The sequence below is a fragment of the Poecilia formosa genome, unplaced genomic scaffold, assembly GCF_000485575.1.
Source record: "Poecilia formosa unplaced genomic scaffold, Poecilia_formosa-5.1.2 Scaffold178, whole genome shotgun sequence".
Classification (NCBI taxonomy): Eukaryota; Metazoa; Chordata; class Actinopteri; order Cyprinodontiformes; family Poeciliidae; genus Poecilia; species Poecilia formosa.
In genome coordinates, this window is record NW_006800117.1 from 320,908 (window position 1) to 344,549 (window position 23,642).

Genomic DNA, 23,642 nt, shown 5'->3' on the forward strand with positions numbered 1-23,642 from the left:
TGACTTTTACGTCGTTGACTTGAGACATGCGCCGTAATTCTGCACCAGAAGAAGCCAGACAGTAAATCTGGATGTAAATTATGAAAGCAGTCTGTGACGTTCTTCTTCTGCCGTTCACAAGGGAGTTTGATTATGAATGAAAGACCAAAAACCCAAATTTCTGATATTCTAAACTGGAATTTAGAATAATTTAAAAGTCGTGTTTCATCTGAATCACCTGGGGTTTAAAGTATGACGGAACAATTAATCGTGATTAATCGATTATTCAAATAATCGATAACTACTTTAAGAATCGGTTAATCGTTAACTGGAGTTTACAAACTCAAAAAAATGCTAATTTTCTAAAAGAATAACACAATCAGAGCAAACCAAAAATGTAAAAAATATATTTAATTTAAGGTGAACAACCTTCTTTGTAAATATTTTCCACCCTGAACTCCATTTTTAGCTTCACATGGTTTAAATTCTGTAAATAAGATTTCCTATTAATTACATTTTCTGATCCAGTTATTAGTTGGTAAATCAGCTCGACGCTGATCTACTGATGTGAAATCAGACAGGAACTGTTTCACATTGTTGTAGCTGCAGATGCATCTTTTGCTACAAATCATCAAATGTTCACCAAAGGAATGCCGTTGTTTCATTTTAGACAATAAATTGTTTCATGAATACATGTTTTAACTTTCCATCAATACTTTGTAGATGTTTGTATGATTCCTAAATGTATGATCAGTTAGTTTTATTCTTGGATTATATTATTTTTTCTGTCCTGTTTGGTTGGTAAGACAGTTGGGCTTTTGCCTCTTCTGCACTATTATTATTTTTTTGTATTTAATTCCATTAAATGAACTAAACTAAACTATTTTATTACTTAAAAAAGGAATTTAATTATTTATGTATTTGCATCCTTTGACATATTTTTAGTATTGCATATAAAAGGCTTAATGAACCTGCAGAATGTGCCAGTTTTGTTATCCGATTAATTGTCAGAATAATCGGGTAAAAATGGGCAGATTACCTGAAATGGTCAGTAGCTGCAGTTTGAAGCGTTTCTTGGACAGGACGGGAGTCTATTGTGTCGGGAAGAGCTGGGCGTGCCTCCAGCCCCTCATCAAATATTCAGCCGCTACTTAAAGCGGGGGATGCTGAGCGTGAGCCGCCACTGCTGGCTGAACTGGGCAGGAAGTCAGATTTGATCTTGAACTGGTAACTTTACCCATCCACACAGGTAAGGCTGTAATTATCTGAGATTTCATCTTGTTCAGTAGTTTGAGAAGCTTGTTTGTAGTTGGCATGGTGACCCATCCATTGTGCTGGGAGAGATGAGGAAGAGGAGGGCGTGTCAACAGGCTGCCGTCACCATAAACAAAGACTTTCCTCTGTTTCTATTCTCCTCATTGGGATCTGGGAAGCAGCTGGCAGGTGATCGCTGAGTGGAGGAGAAGAGAAAACAGTTTGTTCTGCAGATAAGGATTGATCGGTTCTGAATTTGGCTGAACTGTTGGGGCCTTTGTACCGACGGCCATGTGACTCTGCGTGTGAGGGAGCGTTAACCTGAGCAGGATTACGGCAGGAAATCCTGCTGGTTGTTTGGTGAAACCCTCAGAATGAGGCTCATTAATTCAGATGCTCTCTGTGCAGGAAGTGAGTCTGATTCTGGAGGATGGGCAGAACTTTATGAATCATTAATGAGCCGTTTATCGATCAACTACAGCACAGAACGGTAGATTCATTGATGGATCTGGGATAAAACGTCTGAAATCTTAAAAGTAAAAAGCAATCAAAAACAATTTAAAAGCATTAAAATGAATTTTGATTGAGGTTTTCATTTCTGATTTCTTTCTTTTTCTGAGTTTGTAACATATAAAATGTATAAAAATACACTTTATGAGCTGGTTGAGATTTTCAGCTGTTTCTGATGGGCCACAAAGTTTTTATTTATGTTTACAATTAAAATAGCAAAAACATAAAAATTTTTTCTTATTTCCTGTGCAAAATTTGAGAATAATCTCATTTTTGTAGAAAAATGATCTATAAACCTTTTCAGATAAAATTTTTTTCTAGCTTTTTTGTGTGTTTTTTTTTTCAGTAACAAGAACAGGATATGGATTATTTTTGATTTATTTACCCAAGTTTATTAAATCGCTGCGGCAATTTATTTATTTTTTAGAAAAAAGTACTGGATGTTTGTGGTCCTGTTTGCTGTTAAAATAAATGAAAAGCAAAAGACATGCTTGATAGAAGGTGTTAACATTGAGGAAACACTGAAAATTGTATCATTTTTTTTTACTTGTATCTGCATCAGCTGTTTAGTTGCTGATTTCCATCAAACAATCACACAAATTTTGGGAAAACTTTTAAAACTTCACCAAAAATAAAAAAGTGAATTTTCTGTGTTTCCATCTGGTTTGGAGCGAACCGACCAGGCTGCGCTAAGCGACGCTATGCATGGCTGTAGTAACGTAAAATTCTCTATGTCAGAAATTATTCTGCATTTTACCACAGAATATTAGAGTTCAGCTAAGAAAAAATTTAAAAAATTTCAGGCAAAAAGTTGCATGAGAAAAAAGTAATGAAAAAAGTGATGATAAAGTACTTTTTCGGAAAACCAAAGAATCACCTCAAACAATCGTAAAAAACATTTTTGCAAAATTGATTCAATTATTTCACATTTTGGCATTTTCATTAATTTTCTACGGAGCCCCATAAGAGACATGCAGGAACTTTTTCTTTAGCATTTCCTCACAGTCATGTACCAGCCAGTTCCTGCGGCATCTTGAATACTGAAAGTCTCTCTGCTACAATATAAAGTTTTTAAGGTTGTTCCATGCATGTTCATATCTAAAGTTTTATATCTTTTTCTATAAATGCAAAAGCAAAACAGGTCAAACATGGGCTTCCATACCTTCTAAGACGTAAACAGAAACTTTCCGTAAGAAGGAAAATAATAGATTTAAACCTTTTAAAACTACTCTGGAGTTATTTTCACAGGGTAACAAACTCATCTGAGCTCTGATTGTATCTTTTTTGTGTCGTTAGTCTGAACGGTTCATAAATGGCTCAACAATAAATGGCTCGGGTAGAAAGCAGTTGGGCTTCTTTTCTTTTCAGGAAGGAGGAAAAGTTTCTACTGAAGCCTCCACAGATGATTAGATGGTTGTTTTTCTTCTCCTGGTTTAGTTAAAGACTCATCAGCTGCTGCAGATGAAATCCCTGAAGCGAGTTTTGTTTTTATTTTTCAGTAACAACCCTGCTGCTACTTTTCTCTGTCTGCTCAGTAAATTGTTGCCCAGGCTTGTACCAGTTGTAGTTTTGTTTCTTTCCTGAAGACAAAATTCAGAGCGACCCACTTCTGGCTGCACGCGGTCGACCGCGCCGGCTGCATCTGAATACCAAAGTTTGGAGTCTGTTGTTTGACTTTTGGCTCGTTTGGTTTTCTTTAATGGGGCTTCGTTAAATGAGCAGACCGCATCAACCAAGCAGAAGAGCTAACGAGCTCCTATTAGCGCGCTGCTAATGCTAATGAGGGATTTATGGGTATTCATGCTTTGTTTTCACAGAAGTTTCCATGTTTCAACTACTTTAATTGTTTTTACTGTGGATTCTTGAAGAAGGATTCATATCCTCATGAGTTTATCCACATTTTGTCACACTTTTGTCTGTATTTTGGGGGGATTTTTTGTGATAAAATGCTACAATTAAAAGTGTAGCATTGACCTGTACACGGACACCCCTAAATAAATAAATCGGTGCAACCAGCTGCAGAAGTCCTCAAGCTAAAGGCCTGTCTTTAGTCTTCTTGTGAGAAAGTTTAAGAGGTATGAATACTTCTGGACTGCAGTTCTGACTTTGAAAAAACTATGAAAAAAAGATTCAGTAACTGTTTTCTTTTTTTTGTCTGGGCTAAATCGATTAATCAGATTAATCGATTACTGAAATGATCGTCAACTAATTTGGTGATCCATTAATCACTAATTGGAGGATATTGACTCAAAAAGCCAATTTGCTTTAAGAACAACATATTAGCATAATAAAAAAATATAAACATTTTGCTTTTAAGTAAAAAAACCTTCTTTGTACCAGAATTTCTCCAGTGGCGTTTTTAGCTTCACTTGGATCAAATCCTGTTTCAGGAGTTTAGCCGGTCGCCATGGAAACCACCACCTCCCTGAAGATGACCTCTCTGGTGGTCCAGAGTCTGTTCAGCTACGTGGAGGAGGACAACCTGGACGCCATCAGGACTCACCTGGACAAGTTCAGAGACGTGGACTGCAGGAGCGACGTGAGTCAGAACCACTGGCCGGACCGTTTGGGTTCCAGTTTACTCCGGCGCTACGCTACCAGGAATAAATTAGATCCCAAAGAATTTAAATTAGGTTTTAAATTCTAGATGTAAATGTCAAGAATTTAAAGAATTCTAAAAAAAAAACATTCTTAGAATTTTTGAGAATTTAAATTATTCAAATTTGAAGAATTAAAAAAAAAGTCTTTAAATTGAAATTAAATTTACATTTGCTTTTAAATTTAAAGAAACTTCAATTATTAAATTTAAATTTCTGAGTTGAATTACTGAAAATAAGTAGTTGATATATTGTCATTTAAAAAATTAAATAAAAATTAAAATTAAAATAAGACATCGGAAATATGGACTGATCTCTTCCATGCGCTGCACTGTTGCAGTAATTCATGCAAAAGGAGCCCAGACCAGGAACAGAGTGCAGTATCCTCCAAACTCATTAGCCGAAGGGCGCTTCAGAACCCTTTTCCCTCCACCAAACTTTCCATGAATATGCTTGGATTCAGGACTTGATTTCAGTGTTTGTTTAAATTATTTTTTTCGTATCGGTGTTAAAACCCGGCGTTTCTGTTTGCAGAGCGGACAGACGCCGCTGATGGTGGCAGCAGAGCTGGGCAGCCTGGAGATCGTGGAGGAACTGATTCGGAGGGGCGCCGCCGTCAACATGGACGACGTGGTGAGCATCACACACACCTGGAGACACACACACACGGTGACACACACACACACCTGCTGATGGCATAGCAGCGAGTGGAAAACAACCTGCTCTGATGTTTGATGATGTCACCAGTCGGTTATTATGAGCCACCATGACCTCTCATTACAGCTGAAGTCATCGGTTCACCAGCCGACACCCTTCACACTCTAACTCACTCATTTACTCTCTCTGTCTCACACACACACACACACACACACACTACTCTCCTGACCTGCCATTACACCAGATCACTCCGGCTTACTGCAGGAGAACAGGAAGGTTCTGGTTGTTTCTCTGTTTGCGTTTCTGTCTGACTGAGTCGCGATGCGGCACCGGGTTTCCATGAGCACCTGGTACGACCAGCTGGTAGGTATCGGCATCTGGCCGGGTCCGGAGCTGGGTCCGGGTCCGTCAGAGTAACGGCTTGGCGCTGTGTGCAGGACTGCTGGACGGCGCTGATCTCCGCCGCTAAGGAGGGACACCTGGAGGTGGTGAGGGAACTGCTGGAGAACGGCGCCAACCTGGAGCACCGAGACATGGTGAGGAGAATCTAAAACGCCAAATTTAATCAAAAGTGAAACGTAATTACTCAAGTAAAAGTAAGAAAGTACTTAACTGATGAAGACAATCATTTAATATTTAAAAACTGCTTCATCAGGTGGACTAATGTAGTAAAGTTTTGTATTTTATGGACCAAAATAAAAATAACTTTATTCTTGTACTACAACTATTTTTGTAATATTAAAATCTTTATTGTCGTACAACTTTATTCTTGTAATATTATGACTCGTATTATGCACTAAAACCAGCTTTATATTTCACCAGTGGTGAGCACAGCTAGCCAAAAACTTAGCTACACTAACCGCTAATTTGCTAAACAAGAATCTTAGCTATGCTAACGCTAAACCGCTAAACACGTTAAAAAGATAGCGGAGGCTAACGCTAACCATTAAGACGATTGTCTCTCAGTCTCTGAGCTGGTGTGAGACTCTTTTTTTGACGATTTTGAAACATTTTATTGTTTAAAGTTGTATAAATATGATGGAAAAAGTCAAAAATGTGATGAGACAAAGTTCATTCAGGTCGTGAAAATGGGTAACATTCTGTCAATAATCGGTTTAAAAGGCTCACAGGCGGCGTCCATCTTGAAAAATAAATTGAAGTACTTATGATAAAATCTCTATATCAGTACATTTTTTAGAAAGCAAGAGCTAAATATTGATTAAAATGGACCTAAATTCTGACATGTTTTGGGAGCTTAATATTCCCTCTTCTGTTGGACGTGGCGCCTCAGTTATGCCTGAACAACCTAATTCACTTTCTTCAAAATGGACATGAAATCAGATTAGTTTCTGTTCTCCTTCCTAATAGAAAATCCATCCACTTAAATCCGGCTGCCTTGGCTCTGATGTTTGTTTCTGAGATAAGGAAACCCAGACAGTTGCTGCTTCCTGAACTGCACCAGAGTTTTTAATTTTCATCCAGCCTCTCCTTCACACGCCGTTTCTGCGTTTTGGTGGCTTTTAATGCATTCAGAACGACATTAAAACAGAACTAATGGTAGATAAATAATAAACAGGAAGGGAGTTGACTCATGTGCAGTTGAAGATGTGTCAGGAGAGCTGGCTGGATTAAAATAAACCACATTGTGTTTCACTGGAAAGTGTGTCACTGTCCAGAAATAGCAGCAATCTGCCTGAATTTGGTCTAATCTGCAAAACAGAGATGTGGTGTGGTTGAACTCTTCTGTTGTTTCAATGCTGTAATTCTGGTTCTTTTGTTTGCCGTTGCTTCCTGTGCTGATGTGTCTGGATTTTGCCGCTCAGGGAGGCTGGACGGCGCTCATGTGGGCCGCCTATAAGGGCCGGACGGAGGTGGCCCGGCTGCTGCTGGAGAGAGAAGCCAATCCCAACATCACTGGGCAGGTGCCGAAAACGAAAATTATCAGCTTATTTATCACATTAAAGACATAAACTCTGCTTTACAGGGATTGTTTTGATGCACAAAATGAGTTCATCAGATGTGTACATTTTCACAAAGGTGGAACTCAGAAACACCAACGATTATTTTAGTTTGTGATTAATCGATTAATGGAAAATCACATTCTGCAGATGTTTTATAAACCAATTATTCCTTATTTTATACAGCAACCAGCATGACTTTTCTCTTTTTTATAAGCAGTTTATAGAGCATAATTAGATTAGGGCCGAAACTAATAATTACTTTAATAATTGACGTTCTCCATATTTTTCATTAACCACTTAAGTAGAATTACTGTAAGAGATTCAAATAAACAATTTCTTTGTAAAATGAAAACATTTTGTTGCCTAAAATGTGACATTTGTTCGCTTAGTGAATGCTTCCACAGATAATAAATACTGTAAATGATGTTAAACGTTCGGCTCTTTCTGCTTCATTTAACATCAATACAGTCTAGGGTTGATTATTTTATTTTTTTATAAACCGATTAATAATTGTGTATCAAAATTAAAGCATTCTGTGTGGATCATATTTGTAGACCAAGGTGTTTTTATCTAAAATGCAAAATATTAATATTTCTTGGACTGTTTTCCGAGTCTGTGTGCTCCAGTTAGCGATTAATCGATTACTAAACCAGTTTCAACAATCGATTAATCGTTTCAGCCGTACTGTAAACACAACTACAGACTATAGTTTTTCCTCCTCCTGCTGCTTAAAGCAGCTGCAACCATTTGTTTGGCGCTGGTCGTTAGTTTTGGTGACATCAGCTCTGCTCCGGCCCAACAGTACAGCGTCTACCCGATCATCTGGGCGGCGGGCCGCGGCCATGCAGAGATCGTCCATCTCCTGCTGCAGTATGGAGCGAAGGTCAACTGCTCAGACAAGGTAGCCAACGCCTCGCAGATGTTCATCTCTGTTTCAGACCCACACAGGGCAGAGACAACCACTTTATCTCGGTGATCTCTTCCTTTATGTATTGTAATGCATTTATTCCAGTACGGCACCACGCCGTTGATCTGGGCCTCCAGGAAGGGAAACTACGACAGCGTGATGCACCTGCTGGCCAACGAAGCTGATGTGGATCAGGAAGGAGCAGTGAGTCGTTTCCATTCATCGCCGTCATGTTTTACTCACATCGGTCACGATTAACAACTAAAAAGCAAATCCAAGCTTTCACGTAAACATTTAAAGAAGTTATTTTTAACAAATCAGCGTTGTCAAAATTAAATTGCACCCAAAGCACAAGTGTTACTCAGTTATTTATAATTTATTCTTTAATTTGATTAGAGTTATAAACGTTTCATTAGTAATCAGTGACTTCCTGTTTCACTGGGCTATGAATACGGCACAACAAAGAAACTAAACTGTCAAACAGGAAAGTAGCCGCTGGCCCTAAACTTACCCTTATGTACAGGTTTATGTAAAATCAACTTTTTTCAGCTTTCCATCTTGCTATGATGTTTCTCCTTCATGAAAAACACACCTGGGGTGTTGCCTCATTGTTTCATGCATATTAGGAAGTCCTTTAATCTCCATGGCAACCATTCAGCTGGGCAAAACGCCTGGGTGGACCAAGCTCCACCTTCGAGGCGCCGCTCCTCCCCCACTCTACTCCTTCAGACTAGCCTGTAGCCAATAGCAAACATCTGCTGAGCTCATTATAGGAGCTACTGCTCAGTGAAAATGTTGTTAAAGGGTTAATGAAGGAGCCATGTTGGGATGACTTCCTGAAGGCGGAGCTTCTTAAAGAGACAGAGGACCAATTTGAAGGTGTTAAATTACAAAGTAAAATTTCTCATATTTGATATATATAGCATTTCTTTAACAACTGAAGAAAACATCGTTACTTGATTATGCTATAAAATGGCCACCAGGTGGCTGGAAAACAACCAATCAGAGCCAGGAAGAAGGTCTTTGCACCGTCAATCATCCTCATGTACAAGCTGCTAAATGTGTTAATGGAAGAGAAACAAGGTACTGTAGCAGGAAAACAGTTTATCCGTCATTGGTGGAAATGCTAACTAGCATTAGCATCACAACAGGCTAAATTAGCTGCAGATTGTTGCAGATGAGATTTTTAAGACCCGCCTCCTGTTTCTGATTGGTTGTTTCTCATTGGCACTGGGAGAAAGCAGAGATCAATTTCTGATAATATTCTGTCACCACATGACGGTTTCAGCAAATATGTAAAAAAATAAAATATTTCTTATAAAGTTCCATCAATAATCAGATGGATTAACACAACTGACTGTTGCAGAGAGACTTTTATATTGTAAACTGTGAAAAGAGGAGGCAGGAAGAATCTGGTAAAATGTTTGAGTTCAGAAATCTCTGTTTTCCTGTTTCCCTAGAACTCCATGACGGCTCTGATCGTGGCGGTGAAAGGCGGACACACGGACGTCGTCAAAGAGCTGCTGAAGAGGAATCCCAACGTCAACATGACCGATAAGGACGGCAACACGGCGCTCGCCATCGCCGCCAAGGAGGGCCACACGGAGATCGTTCAGGACCTGCTGGACGCCGGCACCTACGTCAACAACCCCGACCGGGTGAGACGCAGCGGGACGCTCTGATGTGGCGTAACGCTCCGACGCGGCGGCTCCTCACGATGCCTAACGGTGTCTGCCATGTTTCTGTTCCAGAGTGGAGAGACGGTGCTGATCGGAGCGGTGAGAGGAGGACATGTGGAGATCGTCCGAGCTCTGCTCAACAAATATGCTGATGTCGACGTGAGGGGCCAGGTAGGGGCCGTTCCTCCCTCCATGGGTTCTCTGTGGGAAATGCAACTCTGTCCGTTTATATTGTCTTTCTTTATTGTTTTAAACTTTCTTCCTTGGATTAGAATTGCACAAAGATAAATATTCACCTGTAATAATACACCCCTCTCCATGGTAAGTGTATTTTTTATTTAATAGCAGGAGTATTTGTTCTTGCCACTCTAGGATGGAAAGACTGCCCTCTACTGGGCAGTGGAGAAAGGAAACGCTGCCATGGTGAGGGACATCCTGCAGTGCAATCCTGACACGGAGAGCTGCACCAAGGTACGCGCATTATGAATGAAGTTTAAAAACCACAACTTAGAAACCCAACGGAGCAACATTCTGGAGTAAAATCATGAGTTTAACATTCTCCATCACACTCGTATCTGCCTTGATATTTACTGGAGTCTGAATGTCTCCTGCTTTAATAAAGTCATAATAACAACAATAAGTTGTACGACTTTCTGCAGTTGACCTTTAAAAATGAATAAAATGTGAGACGTGACGTCAGGGCAAAAGTAATAAGTGTGACTATACGTATTTCCTCTTTGTGGAGTTAAAACAATCTTTATGCTGTAGATGCATAAATTTCCTTTCCTCCAGAAGCTGAAACCCATTAGGTATAAACTGCATGTTCTGTTTGCCTTCCAGGACGGAGAGACGCCGCTTATTAAAGCCACTAAAATGAGGAGCATCGACATCGTGGAGCTGCTGCTGGATAAAGGAGCCAAAGTGTCTGCAGTGGACCGGGTACGGCTCTGCACACCCTGAACCGCCGCCGGTCTTTCTGCTCAGCTGTAAGCATGTTTTCTTTTAGAAAGGGGACACCGCCCTGCACATCGCGATCCGCGGGCGCAGCCGAAAGCTGGCCGAGCTGCTGCTCAGGAACCCAAAAGATGGCCGCCTCCTGTACCGGCCCAACAAAGCTGGAGAGACGCCGTACAACATCGACTGCACCCACCAGAAAAGCATCCTGACGCAGATATTTGGAGCCAGTATGAGCCACATCTCCAGATTCAGTGCTGCTGTTGGAAAACGTTTACGTTTACTCAGAGGCTCTTCGTCTTTTCACAGAGCACCTTTCCCCAACGGAGACGGACGGCGACATGCTGGGCTACGACCTGTACAGCAGCGCTCTGGCGGACATCCTCAGTGAGCCCACCATGCAGCCGCCCATCTGTGTTGGTCTGTACGCCCAGTGGGGCAGCGGCAAGTCCTTCCTCCTCAAAAAGCTGGAGGGTGAGAAAAGGAAGTGACTTTTCCTACCATTTCTCTCCACAGACATGCAGGGCTGCAACTAGTGATTATTTTAGTTACAGATTAATCGACTATTCTGATGATTAGTCGATTAATCGGATTAAAAAATGGGCGCATTCTGCTGATTTCTCATGTAACCTCTTTAAACTTTTTTTAGTTGATTAGATCAATAATCGATTGATAACGATGAATGATTTCAGAGTTTAGTAACTGGTTTTGTGTTTTTTTCTGTCCTTGTGTTCATCAGATGAGATGAAGACCTTTGCAGGGCAGCAGATCGAACCGCTGTTCCAGTTCTCCTGGCTGGTGGTTTTCCTCACACTGCTCCTCTGCGGCTCAGTCGCCATCATCCTGGGCTTCACCGTCGACCCCAGGCTGGCCATCGCCGTCTCCCTCAGCCTCCTCGCTCTGCTCTACACCTTCTTTGGTGAGGAAACAAACGAGAGGAAAAATGCCATTGCAGTTTCTTGAACTTGCACCACAGCCACAAACTTCACTGTTTTTCACTGTTTCACTAACATTTTGTGTTATTTGATCTTAAAAAAGTCTTATTAGAAATGGTCACTAGAGGGTGCTGTATGCCTGGTGATGGCAGCTCTTAGTTTTTCCTAACTTTTACAACATAAAGCGTATTTCCCACCTGTTTATCATGCTGGCCTTGCTTGTGTCTTTGCTCAGTGCTGGTGTACTTCGGGAGCCGGCGTGAGAAGGAGACCTGGCACTGGGCCTGGGTCATCAGCACCCGTCTGGCCCGCCAGATCGGCTACATGGAGCTGCTGCTCAAGCTCATGTTCGTGAACCCGCTGGATCTTCCAGAGCAAACCGCCCGAGCCCTGCCTGTCAGGTGATCGCCATGGAAACCAGAGTCTCCGGAACATTCCGGACAGTTACGGAAAGACCTTTACATATTTAATTCCTCTGTCAAAGAAAGTAAAAGGTTCAACTCTTGAGTTCTTTGACAATAGGAAAGCAACCATCAATTATTTTAAATATTGTAAATAAAACAGTAACAACAAATAAAATGAATTATGAAGGTTCTCTAAACACAGCTGACCCTCAAGAAATGAAGGAAATAAACATTTATACTCAAGTTAACTATTAATTGATAACGAATAATTTAGATAATCAATTAATCACCATTAATCTGATAAACCATCTCAACTTCTCAAATGCACAGAATGTAATCTGTCTTTAAAAATAATCTGGATTTTTTTGAGATGATAAATGTATATAAATGCAATAAATTTTCTGTCACATACAAAAAAATGTCATCCTGTTTTTGCTAAATATTTTCTTTTTATTTTAAGTCCTAAAAATAGAAAAAAATGGTGGATCTTTAAAACTAGAGATGCCTCATCGCTAAGACCTTTATTCTTGTCTTTGACAGGTTCTTGTTCACGGACTATAACCGCCTGTCCAGCGTCGGAGGGGAAACGTCTTTGGCTGAAATGATCGCCACGCTGTCGGACGCCTGCGAGGCGGAGTTCGGCTTCTTGGCCACCAGGTTGTTCCGGGTTTTCATGAACGATGAGATCAAAGGTAACATGGCTGCCTTAGCTGTCGCCGCCGCCGCTGAAAAGCTTCTACAGCAGATGAACATTCTTAGAGCAAATATCAGATGGTTTCCAAATCTTATATTTAAATTTCTCCACAACGTGTCAAAAAGGTCAGAAGGTGATGCTGTGATACTGAGACTCCAGTAGCAGTCAGTCTCACATCATATCTGAAGAGGCCTCTGACTGAAGACCGTTGCTCTCATTACTGTGATCAGTTAGGGCCTCTGTAAACAATTATTTTAGTAATTTATCAATTATTCTGGTAATTAATCAAGTAATGGAATAAAAATTCTCCCGTTGTGTCGTAGCTATTTTAGCTAGTAAAATAAACATATGAAAGGGAAAATCCTAATGTCCTTTTTCAAGTAAGAAAACATTTTATTGCTTAAAATGCAGTACAATTCAAAAATCGTTTTTACAAAGCTTTTCTTTTGTCAGATGAGAAATAAAACCTTTCAAATTTCACAAACTTCAATTTTAACTTTCAAGTTTGACTTATAAAAAAGAAACTTATAAAATAAAAATGTCTAATCTTTGCTTTATTATCAGCAAAGTCAATTGACTGCTGAATTAAGGGTGAAGTATTTATGGGTAACAGAGTAAATGGGGCTGAGCACAGTCTTCAGCCTTTTATTGGTGTTGAATAATAAAATAAATCATTTTAAATGCTTCAAATTCAGATCATAAGCATCTAAAACTTGCTGAAATCCTTCCCTCTTCCTCCCAGTTATGAACTGCTTTGTGTTGATCTGTGACATAAAATAAACAAACGCAGAATAGTTGTTTTAAAGTGATAAATTTCCATCTGTTTCTCTAAAATCAGTGTTTGTGTTCCAAAACTTCAGGTCAGAAATGGAAGAAAACCTGCTGCCTGCCGTCCTTCGTGTTTGTTTCGCTGACGCTGGGATGCCTGATCACCGGCGTGGTGCTGTTATCCATCTTTAGGGTAAGTTAAGCGATAAAAATCATATAGAATTCTGGAGTTTGGAGCTTTTTTAATGTGGTTGTTGTTGTTTTTCCATTAGGTGGACTCTGAAAACCTGACGGTAAACGCAGTGCTGATAGCGATGGCCAGCGTGGTCGGACTGGCCTTGCTGATCAACTTCCGGACCTGGTGGCAGGTGGCCGACTCCGTCCTCAACTCCCAGAGGAAGCGGCTGCATGGCGCCGCCAACAACCTGCATAAGCTGAAGAGCGAAGGGTTTATGAAGGTGAAGACATCAACTGGACCAATTCAACCAGACATTTCTCAAGATAAAAAAATTCAGTAAATTAGCCAGATGAATAGTTTTAATGTCCAATCATATATATTTGGACCCATAGAAATTATGTTTACTGAGAACTTTTAGATTTTTAAAGATGGCTACCATGGCTTTCTTGGCCAATTGGATTAATGTTTGGTTTCATATTTTGAACCATAGAAAGCCATACATATCTTCTTCATCTTGTGTTTTCTTTTCCTGATGGACATTTTTCAAAATGGCTGCCATGGTTCTATAGAGAATATATGGTTGCAGTTCAATCAACACTACTTATTGACAGTGGTGAGCACAGCTAACCAAAATGCTAGCTTCACTAACCACTAATTTGCTAAATAAGAATCTTAGCTGTGCTAATACACATAAGGAAGCTAATGCTAAACTGCTAAGAACAAAAAATTAGCACAAGCAGAAACCAGTAATTGCATAAAAAAGTGGAAGCTAACGCTAAACACATAAAACATAGGAGTAGCTAATTGTTTTATGTGTTTTAATAAACCCAAATGTATAGCAAAAGGTAATGCTAAACAGCTAAACATATTAAAACATTACAGAAGCTAAGCCTGCATGACGGCCATCTTGAAAAACGGCAGCCATGCATTGAGCCTTCAGGTTTTGATGGTTGTGTCGACACTTTAAATATTTCACCGTTCAGAAGACCTGAACTGGAGCTGAATTGCTCTGAATTAGTTTTTCTCGTGTTTCTCGCCAGGTCCTGAAGCACGAAGTGGAGATGATGTCCAAAATGGCCAAAACAATCGACGGCTTCACCCAGAACCAAACGCGCATGGCGGTCATCATCGACGGGCTGGACGCCTGCGAACAGGACAGAGTTCTGCAGATGCTGGACACGGTGAGCGGCGTCCTCCTCTCTGCTGTCCAGGACGATTACAAACATGAGACCAAGTGGCTTGACCTCATTTTATAGATCCATCACAAACAGACGTTTATTTAAATGGTTTTTATTGTTCTGGTGGTTTACAGCCAATAAATACTTCAATATTACATAAAACCAGTGATCAATTATGTAATTCACTCATAAATATTCTGAAACGAAGAGTGCTATTGGAAAGTTCAGTGCAAGGAAAAACTTAGCTCATCTGCCAAAAGTGCCAATTTGGGACAAGATTTTCACTCATAAATTATAATATTGTTAAATTTGGATATTTTTGTTACAACAGTGTTGGTGAACAAGACTGCCAACATCTGGTGACTTTTACTCTGAAGCCTGGGTGCATTCATTCCTTAAACTGGGCTAAATACAGATCAACAGTCTGGAGATTTTTAGCTTTTATCTTAATAACTCAAACATATGAGACACTTTTTACAAAATGTTTTTGATCTACAATGATTTAACAACCCCATTTATACAGAAATTATAATATTTTTGTTAAAAAATATATATTTTTGCTAAACTGCCAGAGCTCAATTGAACAGTTGAGCCAGACATTTCGTTACATGAAATGCTGAGATCAACATTAGAAATAAAACATTTCTGAGTTTAAAAGTTTAACATTTTAATGTTTTTTCTGAGCTTGTTGGAGATCGTATTCTATTCTAGAAAAACAAAGGAGCAGGTTATTGGGGGATTTTTACTCCTTTCTTTCCCCCGTCGTAGAAACCATGTTGCTGCGTTTCAGCTGCAGACGTCATGTGACGCGGCGTGTTTATGGCGGAAATCGCAGCTTTAAGAGCTTTAGGTGCAGAGATTCTCTGCCCTCGGGTTGAACCTGAGGTTGCTGGTCAGAGTTTAACAAATCATGAATGCATGGAGCTGAAATTGAAGTCCTGTGACTCCCAGACAATGTTCTTTAGTGAGCAGAAAGGAAATCCCCGGCCTCGCGCTGCAGACAGGCGGCTGTCACAGGAGTCATTAGCTTTACGGGCCACAGCTGACTGCTGCCTCCAGCTGTTCACTGCTGCCTGATTACATGCATCTTCTTTTTTATGTTAAAGTTTTAGGTGCATAAAGGTGCTTAAAGGCTTTGAAAATGCTTGATTAAGGCTTAGTTTTTCTGTCAATTAATCAGTTTAATCTTTTAAATTAACATTTGGGGCGTTCTTTTTATTTATGAATAAGATGCAGGTGTTGAGACTAAGTGAACAAACAGAAACAAAATGAAATGTGAGAAAGAAGAAAAGTGTAGTTCTTTAGGTGTTTGTAGTTCAAAGTGTATCAGAAAAATATTTTATTGATCTTTTATTTTCTACTTTAGGTGCGGGTTCTCTTCTCGAAGGGTCCGTTCATCTCCATCTTCGCCAGCGACCCTCACATCATCATCAAAGCCATCAACCAGAACCTGAACAGCGTCCTGAGAGACTCCAACATCAACGGCCACGACTACATGAGGAACATCGTCCACCTGCCGGTCTTCCTCAACAGCAGAGGCCTCAGCCGCGCCAAGAAGCTCTGCATGGCCACGCCCACCAACGGGGAGGCCGACGGTACGCCCAGCAGCTAGCAGCAGCTAGCAGGTTGTTTCTGCAGATTAATGCAGGCTTGGCTAACTGCTAACCGGTTTCTCTGATTGTTTTCCTTCAGGGTGTCATGATGACATGGACAGACGGGTGTCTATGATCAGCCTGGCCCAGGATCAAGTCAAGGTTGGCAGCAAGACTGCTCTAAACCGAAGGGTAACACACACACACAGTCGTGTTTTCGTATCTTGTGGGGATTTTACATTGACCTCCATTCATGTCCTTCATCCTAACCCTTCCTCTAACCGTCACATCCTTACCCTAAACAAAAGTTAATCCACACCTTGGCCCTAAACCTGACCCCTGACCCAAAAGTAGCATTTCCCCTCATGGAGACCAAGTAGCTGCGATCCCCACATTGTAGACAGAAACGGGTCCCCACAAGGATATAAAAACCTGGCTCACACGCACACGGCTACATGGCCTATTTGTTAAATTATACTAAATAATAAAAAAGGGAAACAAAGGTATTTGAAGTGAACTCTTGCTTGTTTTCAGGCTCAGGAGGAGTTGAAGTGACATTTGCTTCATTTTAATTGTTAAAGTTGAACATTTTAGGATGGGCCTATGGCCTATACAAAACATGCCTGTTACATTTTTTGGCACAAAATCTTTCTTAGATAATGAGATTTTAGTCAGAATTAAACGTTTTAGGGTGTCTTGTAACTTTAAGTCTAAGTAAGCTGCACCCCCGACCCCATCAGCCTGACGGAGCTTAACTAAGCAACTGGTGATGGTGGGAGGCATAATTACACACCACACTTTTAAGATTTTTGTTGCTAAAAAAAAATGATGAAAACCACGACTTTGTGTGAAGTTAACCCTTTAAGTAGTATTAAAACACTAATGTTTTTTCAAACTGCTCTTGGTTTTATTGGACGTATTGATATAAAAATGACTGTAGTTGTTTTTGCCTCCTTCTGAACTCACTGGTCAGGAAACGCAGCTCTATCTGCTCCGTTTCCTGCCTGAGGCGGGGGGTAGCGAAGGCGTGGTGTTGGCTGGCCGGAGGACGGAGGGGACAACATGGACGAGGCGCTCGGTGTGCGGCCAGGTCCTGGTGTAATTGATGTAATGGCTGTTTATCCTTCCTGCTGTGTTGCCACAGCCTAATGACAAGGCCTAGCAGCGGTGGGTCCCTGTGACAAAACACTGGCACCAGGTCTGCTGGCAGGAGGCTAAGTGACTCTGCTGCTTTAGCTGATGCTGCCCTCCCTCCTGTGAGCCTTCCTCCCCCATCCTCGCTGCTCCCTGTTTGTTTGGTCGTTATCTAGAACATTGTCACTATTGGCTCTTTGTCTCAGTGTAGAAATCAGCATCTTAGCAGGAGGAAGCCTTTCCTTCTAGTAAGCAAGTAAAAAATGAAACTTATTCACTTATTGCAGCTTTTCCACTTGTAGATAACATTACTGCTTATTTTTATAGCGAATGCAGTGGTAGCAACTGTAGCTAAAGAGTTAATTTTACTAACTCTTTAGCTACAGTTGCTACCACTGAACTGATCAGAATCATTAGTTGTGCTAACACTAAAGTGCTAAAGTGGCATTTAGTGGAAGCTAATGCTAATGCGCTAATTTCAGCCATTTTGATGGCCACCATGTGTCAGTTATACAACATTTGTTAAATCGCCCCAAAGGCCCAAATTTCACCCGTCATCCCAGTTTCTCTTCAGGAAGAGATTCTTAAAGCAGATATTTTGTGGTTTCAGTTTGGAGCTGTTGAGTTTTGCTAACTGCCTGATTCACCTCTATAGGACTTCAGTCAGGGCAGGACTCAGTGGATTTCAAACTGTTTACGGTGCAGTGATGCATTCTGGGTACAGAATAAACATCATTTGCTGCACAGCATCAAGTGTGCATCAACACAGATATCAAACTTTATTCCACTGAATGTTCACAAAACAGCAAAGTAGATAAGTGCTTTAGGATGTATCCAGGAAAAGGTCATTTAGGGGAAGCTAAAATGCTAAAGCGCAAAGCTAAAAATTAGCTCTGTCATTAGCAGACTAGTGGAAATGTGCACTGCACATTTTCTGTGTGCAAACCTGCTGCTTCTTCTTTTCAAATCACAAAAATAAGTAAACCTGTTCCGCGAACCGAGGCACACGCTGCTGCCCGTACGGTTAGCCGCTCTGACCTAGCGGTGGCCATATGCTGCGCCGCTCTGAGAAAGGTCATGGGACTGGTGTTAGAACTTCAAAGTGAACCAAAAGGCTGGCGCTGGCTCTGGACCACGACAGCTGTCTGGTTTCAACACAGATGTCTGCTGTGGATCTGTGTCAGGACCAAGCCTGTGTGTCGTGACTCTTCTCCAGCGGTCAGTGGTTCGTAAATTAACGGATGAATCTTTATGGTACCAACTGGGAGACTCTGTTCAAACCTGTTTCCACTGGGTTAGTTTGATAACAGCATTTTGTGTCGTGTTTGACTAAAATTTAAACTGGTTTGATGATTTGAAACACTAATATCTATTTCAAAACACACTTTATCATGGAATGTCTCAGGCCCTCAGCATCATAATGCCACCACCTTGGTTTTGGAGGAGATAAACTGAACTAACTTCAGGTTTTGGGGCTGAACCATTTCATGTTTGGTAATTATTCCCTTTGGTTTGGACGCAGTGCAGCTGGAAGGATTTACACTCTTACTTTTTTGCTTACAGACGGTTATAGTGCGTAACTGTGGCAACAAGGTGTCGCATCTGGAAAGTTCAATAATACCTGAACTTTGACCTAGAGGAGCTGAGAAGGAGGCTGCAGAGCAGTACCAAAGAGCAGATTGTATCCCCTACCCCAACATCTCCCCGGCTTTCTAAACATTGACAGGTTTTCATAGAGTAACTGATCTAAAAATGTTGTTCTGACCACACCCCCTTCACTCATACCCGCATGTGACCACGCCCCTCAGTCTCTTGACTCCGCCCATTTTGGTTAAACTTTTTAACATTTTTGAAAGCAGATATTAGCAGAGCTTGCTAGCAACTGATGTTGTTATCCAGGACATGTTTCTGTGGAATATCTTTACATTGATCTTTAGCTGTTAGCATGTCATGCTGTCACACAGCAGCATTCTTCAGTCAGAGGCCTCTCCAAATGTGTTGCGAGACTGACTGCTAGTGGAGATTCTTCCTCCCCATAGCATCACCGTCCACGATTGTTTTAAGATAATCGGACAATATTTAATAGATTTAAATTTTTAATTGAATTTGATCTGAGAAACGACGAGTCTGTTTGTTCTGAAAACACTCTGTGAACCGGAAACACTTGTTCTGTTGCGGTTTGGTCCAGGACACGTACCGGCGACGGCAGATGCAGAGGACCCTGACCAGGCAGATGTCGTTCGACCTGACCAAGCTGCTGGTGACGGAGGACTGGTTCTGTGACATCAGCCCCCAGACCATGAGGCGGCTGCTCAACATCGTCTCCATCACAGGTCAGGCAGCAGAAACGAGCAACTCTAACATCTTAGTCCATTTATCCACAACTCAGACACCATAGAATATATACTTTATAACTATTTGACATGACAGGGTATTAGGAGCCATGGTAAGAAAATTTAAGAAAGAAAATTACAAGAATAAAGTCAAAATAATATCACAATAAAGTTTTATTTTATTAATATATTATGATTATGATGATGTTTTTATTTAGCAAATAAATTTTATTACTAAATAAAATTTAGTACATTTTATTTTAGTAAAATAAAACTATTGTTTTAGTAAAATAAAACTACTATTTTAGTAATATTACAGCTTTATCCTGATATCACTTAAACTTTTAGTAATATTTTGACCTTATACTCATAATAATGTGACTTTATTCTTGTATTATTATGACTTTATAATCTCTGATCTGCGTCATTTTTAATGTCACAAGCCGAAAACTTTGGGGAACGATACGCTACTGAAAGGATGCAAAACGAAAAGCGATGACGTGGAAATCAAACTCATCCTTCAAAAAGCAGCTAATTGATGCTAGCGCTACTAGAACAGATGAATATTATTGATCTAAACACAGGAAGTTCTAAAAGCATCGATCTGAAGTTTCTGTTTTGTAAAAACCCCAAACGGTAAATGTTAGAGGTTAGATGAAATGCATAGCAGAGTGAACGGTGACCTTTGACCCGACGCGGACAGGTCGCCTGCTGCGCGCCCATCAGATCCTCTTTAGCTGGGACCGCCTGGCGTCGTGGATCCACCTGACGGAGGAGTGGCCGTACAGAACGTCGTGGATCATCCTGTTCCTGGAGGAGGCCGAGGCCGTGTCGGATCAGGTCACACTCAAGACCATCTACGAGAGGTAACTCAACCGGCTCGGTTTTACAGTACAGCTGAAAAATACTATGTCTTATCAGGCGGTGGGAAATTTTATTGAAGTTAATTACGAGATTTATATTCAATAATGATTCAGTTCAATTCAGAAACATTTTTTGCTGCAAAATAAATTGCCATATAAACTCAACAAAAACATTTTTTATTGTTTTTAATCTGTTTAAATCGTAATATAAAGATGTTCTCTTAATTTTATGACTTTATTATGGTGATATTGCGACTTCATTGTCGTATTGCTACGACTCCTTTTAGCACAACTTGAACACAACAACAGGTTTTTCCAGCATCCAATCAAATCGATTAGAAGCAGAAATTAAACCCAGTGGGAAGAAAGAAGCGACTTTATTGCTGCTGTTTAAAGATGTGCATCAGATTTACAGGCGTACCAGAAATGCAACACAATAGTTCCAGCTTGAGTCTGTACAACAAAAAAATGTGATTAATCGCCACAAATTCAAAATGTTTATAGGGATTTATGAGATAAATCAGAGCAAAGAGGTGAGTGTTTGAAGTGGGAGGAGAATAATGCATGGTGTTTAGTTTCTTTTGTGTCTTTAAGAATATAAAATCTAAAAAAGTGAGGCAATTTTTTTATTTTCAGTTAGAAAATGAGCAGATTTATTTTTTCTTTTATTGATTTTTGTTTAATATTTGAAACCCCAATGGAAAACATTTGAGTTTGTGGCTGAAATGTTAAACTTTCCAAGGTTTTTCTGCTTCTTTTTTTATTTTTCCTCTTTTGCTGAATTCCACCAGTAATCCAGTAAATTTAGTGTGAAATCATAATCCAGTCTGATTTCTTGTTGGTGAATGCAACCAGCAGGTGGCAGTAGTGGACCTTGTTTTCACTCCGTGCCTTTAGTCAGAAGGTCTCTGCTAATTGGCAGCTTCTGTAATTGATCACATTGTTTAAGGCAACATTTAAGGAATGTGGAGGAATAACTCTGTGCACATGCTCAGTTCGACTTCCTGTTCCTGCGAGGTCAGCGGGGCTTTTTTAGGCCGGCCGGCTGCGGACGGGGGGAGCCTGAGTCTCTGGGTTTAGGAGCTGCTGTGCATCAATCTCTGGCCTTTAAAGGTCGCACTCTGTCACAATACACTAGCGCCCACGACTCCTGCGGCGGGGATGTGTCACAGACCGTTACTGTCAGCGCCGCTCCATCCCCCCGCCTCCAGCCAACGCTGCAGCCCCATTACAAATGAGTTTCATCCGCAGAAACACAGATTTCACATTAAACTCTGGAATATCTGAATCTGAGCGAGATTTGTAGCTGCAGCGGCGCGCTTTCTGCACAACAAGAGTCCGGTTTGTGTTTATCTCGGTCTGTTCGGCTGTGGAAGGAGCTGACTTAATGATGATGACAGGAAATCTCAAACAGGCTAAACACAACGCCTTGTCTGCTGGCTTTATCTCCAGCAGCGATCTTCCGCTGATAAGACTCAGGCTTCTGTCCGAGGAGCTTTTTATGTCTCTTCCTCTTTCTGCTCACACTCTGGATCACTTTCAGTCACTTTTCTCCTCTTCCTGTCGCCAAATTACATCTAAACAAATTCACTGCTGTAATTTTGTTTTAAAATGCTTGTTTTGTGTCCTGAGTGTAATGTTTTCACCGTTTCTAGCAGCAGCACCCCCCCTGAGCGCTACTAAGTGAATATATTAGTGGTGAAGTGAACGCGGGGGTGAGTCAGCCCCCTTATAGGTCAACTGTCGCCCTGCATCTCAGTCACAAGGCAACACGCTCCTCTCTCCTCCTTCCAGATCTTACTGCTCAGCTGCACCCACATTACAAGAAACATGTTTCACTTCTCATCTGAAAACGGATAAATAACGACTTTATTACAGCCGGTTTGATCGTTTTGTGAGTTTCTTCAGCTGTTTTTCAGTGTGATCCATCCAGAAACATTTTTCCACCAGGATTTCTGACCACACAAGGCAATAAGAACGCAGAGCGAAATCCCATCCTGGGAGCAGGTCCGTACAGCCTCCCTAATCTGATGGAGAATGTGTAATCTGTTATTAACCTGAGTGATTTCTCTCAGTAATGGTACAACTGTTGGACACTGTCCAAAGAAACTGGAGGCAGCGAAGGGAAACGGCTTCTTCCAGTCTGGAAAAACACTTAAATTATTTTAAACAGGAGGTATTATGTGTTTTTCAGGCACAAAATACCATTTTACAGCATAAAAATTTTTATAAAAATGCTACATTTATCAAATACGGCTTAAAAGAAATTTGACTTCCTGATTTAACGCCTTAAAATGGGCCTCTGTGTCTTTAAGAAGCTCCGCCTCCAGGAAGTCGTCCCAACATGGCTCCTGTGTTAACCCTCTGACAGCGTTTTATCAGAGATGCTGAGAAGTGTCTCCTATAATGACCTAATTGCTGCTGGCTAGTCTGAAGGAGCTCAGTGGGGGAGGAGCTACAGATCAGAGGCGGGGCTAGGTCCAACCAGGCTATTTGAATGGTTGCCATGGAGATTAAAGGATTTCTCAAACATGAAAGAATGAAAGCAACACTCCAGGTTTGTTTTTGATGAACCAATAACATAATAACATGATTTAAAGCTAAAAATAAGTAAATTTTATATCATACTGCCCCGTTAAGGTCATAAACTTTCTTTGAAAATGTAGCGTAGCGCACAATTCAAGCAAAAAGATTCGACTCCACAGAGTCTGACAGGATTTAATATCATGTTTTAGGATATTTAATATTTTCAACGGGTTGGCCTAATTAAATCCTGATTAGGACTCCACTCAGTTTGTGTTTCCGGGAGAGGAGTCATCATGAGGGTCTGATCAACCAATCAGAAGGAGATTTATGGATAATGGGATTTGCATACTTACTGTAGCCAAAATACTGTCATTATCGGAGCTTTAAATATAATTATTCCTCTGAATACCTCAAATAATCAATATTTGTTATAACTAACCACTGATTACGTAAAGCTTTCTTAATTTCTAAAAGATGAATCATAAAGAGCTGTGTCATATATTTACAGCCATTTAGAAAATGCTTGTTTTGAGCGTAAA

At 40.7% G+C, this 23,642-nt stretch overlaps 1 protein-coding gene across 1 annotated transcript in view; it reads left to right on the forward strand.

The window, feature by feature from the left end:
- kidins220a (kinase D-interacting substrate 220a) overlaps window positions 1–23,642 on the forward strand; it is a 60,036-nt gene that overhangs the window by 1,590 nt on the left and 34,804 nt on the right. The window contains exons 2-22 of the mRNA XM_007565531.2: window positions 4,134–4,282; window positions 4,875–4,973; window positions 5,435–5,533; window positions 6,821–6,919; window positions 7,761–7,859; window positions 7,971–8,069; window positions 9,326–9,523; window positions 9,617–9,715; window positions 9,917–10,015; window positions 10,385–10,483; window positions 10,551–10,728; window positions 10,808–10,972; window positions 11,238–11,417; window positions 11,669–11,834; window positions 12,378–12,529; window positions 13,392–13,492; window positions 13,572–13,757; window positions 14,518–14,658; window positions 16,022–16,250; window positions 16,348–16,439; window positions 19,570–19,714. Of these exons, the coding sequence (XP_007565593.1) occupies window positions 4,151–4,282; window positions 4,875–4,973; window positions 5,435–5,533; window positions 6,821–6,919; window positions 7,761–7,859; window positions 7,971–8,069; window positions 9,326–9,523; window positions 9,617–9,715; window positions 9,917–10,015; window positions 10,385–10,483; window positions 10,551–10,728; window positions 10,808–10,972; window positions 11,238–11,417; window positions 11,669–11,834; window positions 12,378–12,529; window positions 13,392–13,492; window positions 13,572–13,757; window positions 14,518–14,658; window positions 16,022–16,250; window positions 16,348–16,439; window positions 19,570–19,714 (2,857 nt within the window). The 5' untranslated portion in view covers window positions 4,134–4,150. The remainder of the gene's footprint in view (window positions 1–4,133; window positions 4,283–4,874; window positions 4,974–5,434; window positions 5,534–6,820; window positions 6,920–7,760; window positions 7,860–7,970; window positions 8,070–9,325; window positions 9,524–9,616; window positions 9,716–9,916; window positions 10,016–10,384; window positions 10,484–10,550; window positions 10,729–10,807; window positions 10,973–11,237; window positions 11,418–11,668; window positions 11,835–12,377; window positions 12,530–13,391; window positions 13,493–13,571; window positions 13,758–14,517; window positions 14,659–16,021; window positions 16,251–16,347; window positions 16,440–19,569; window positions 19,715–23,642) is intronic.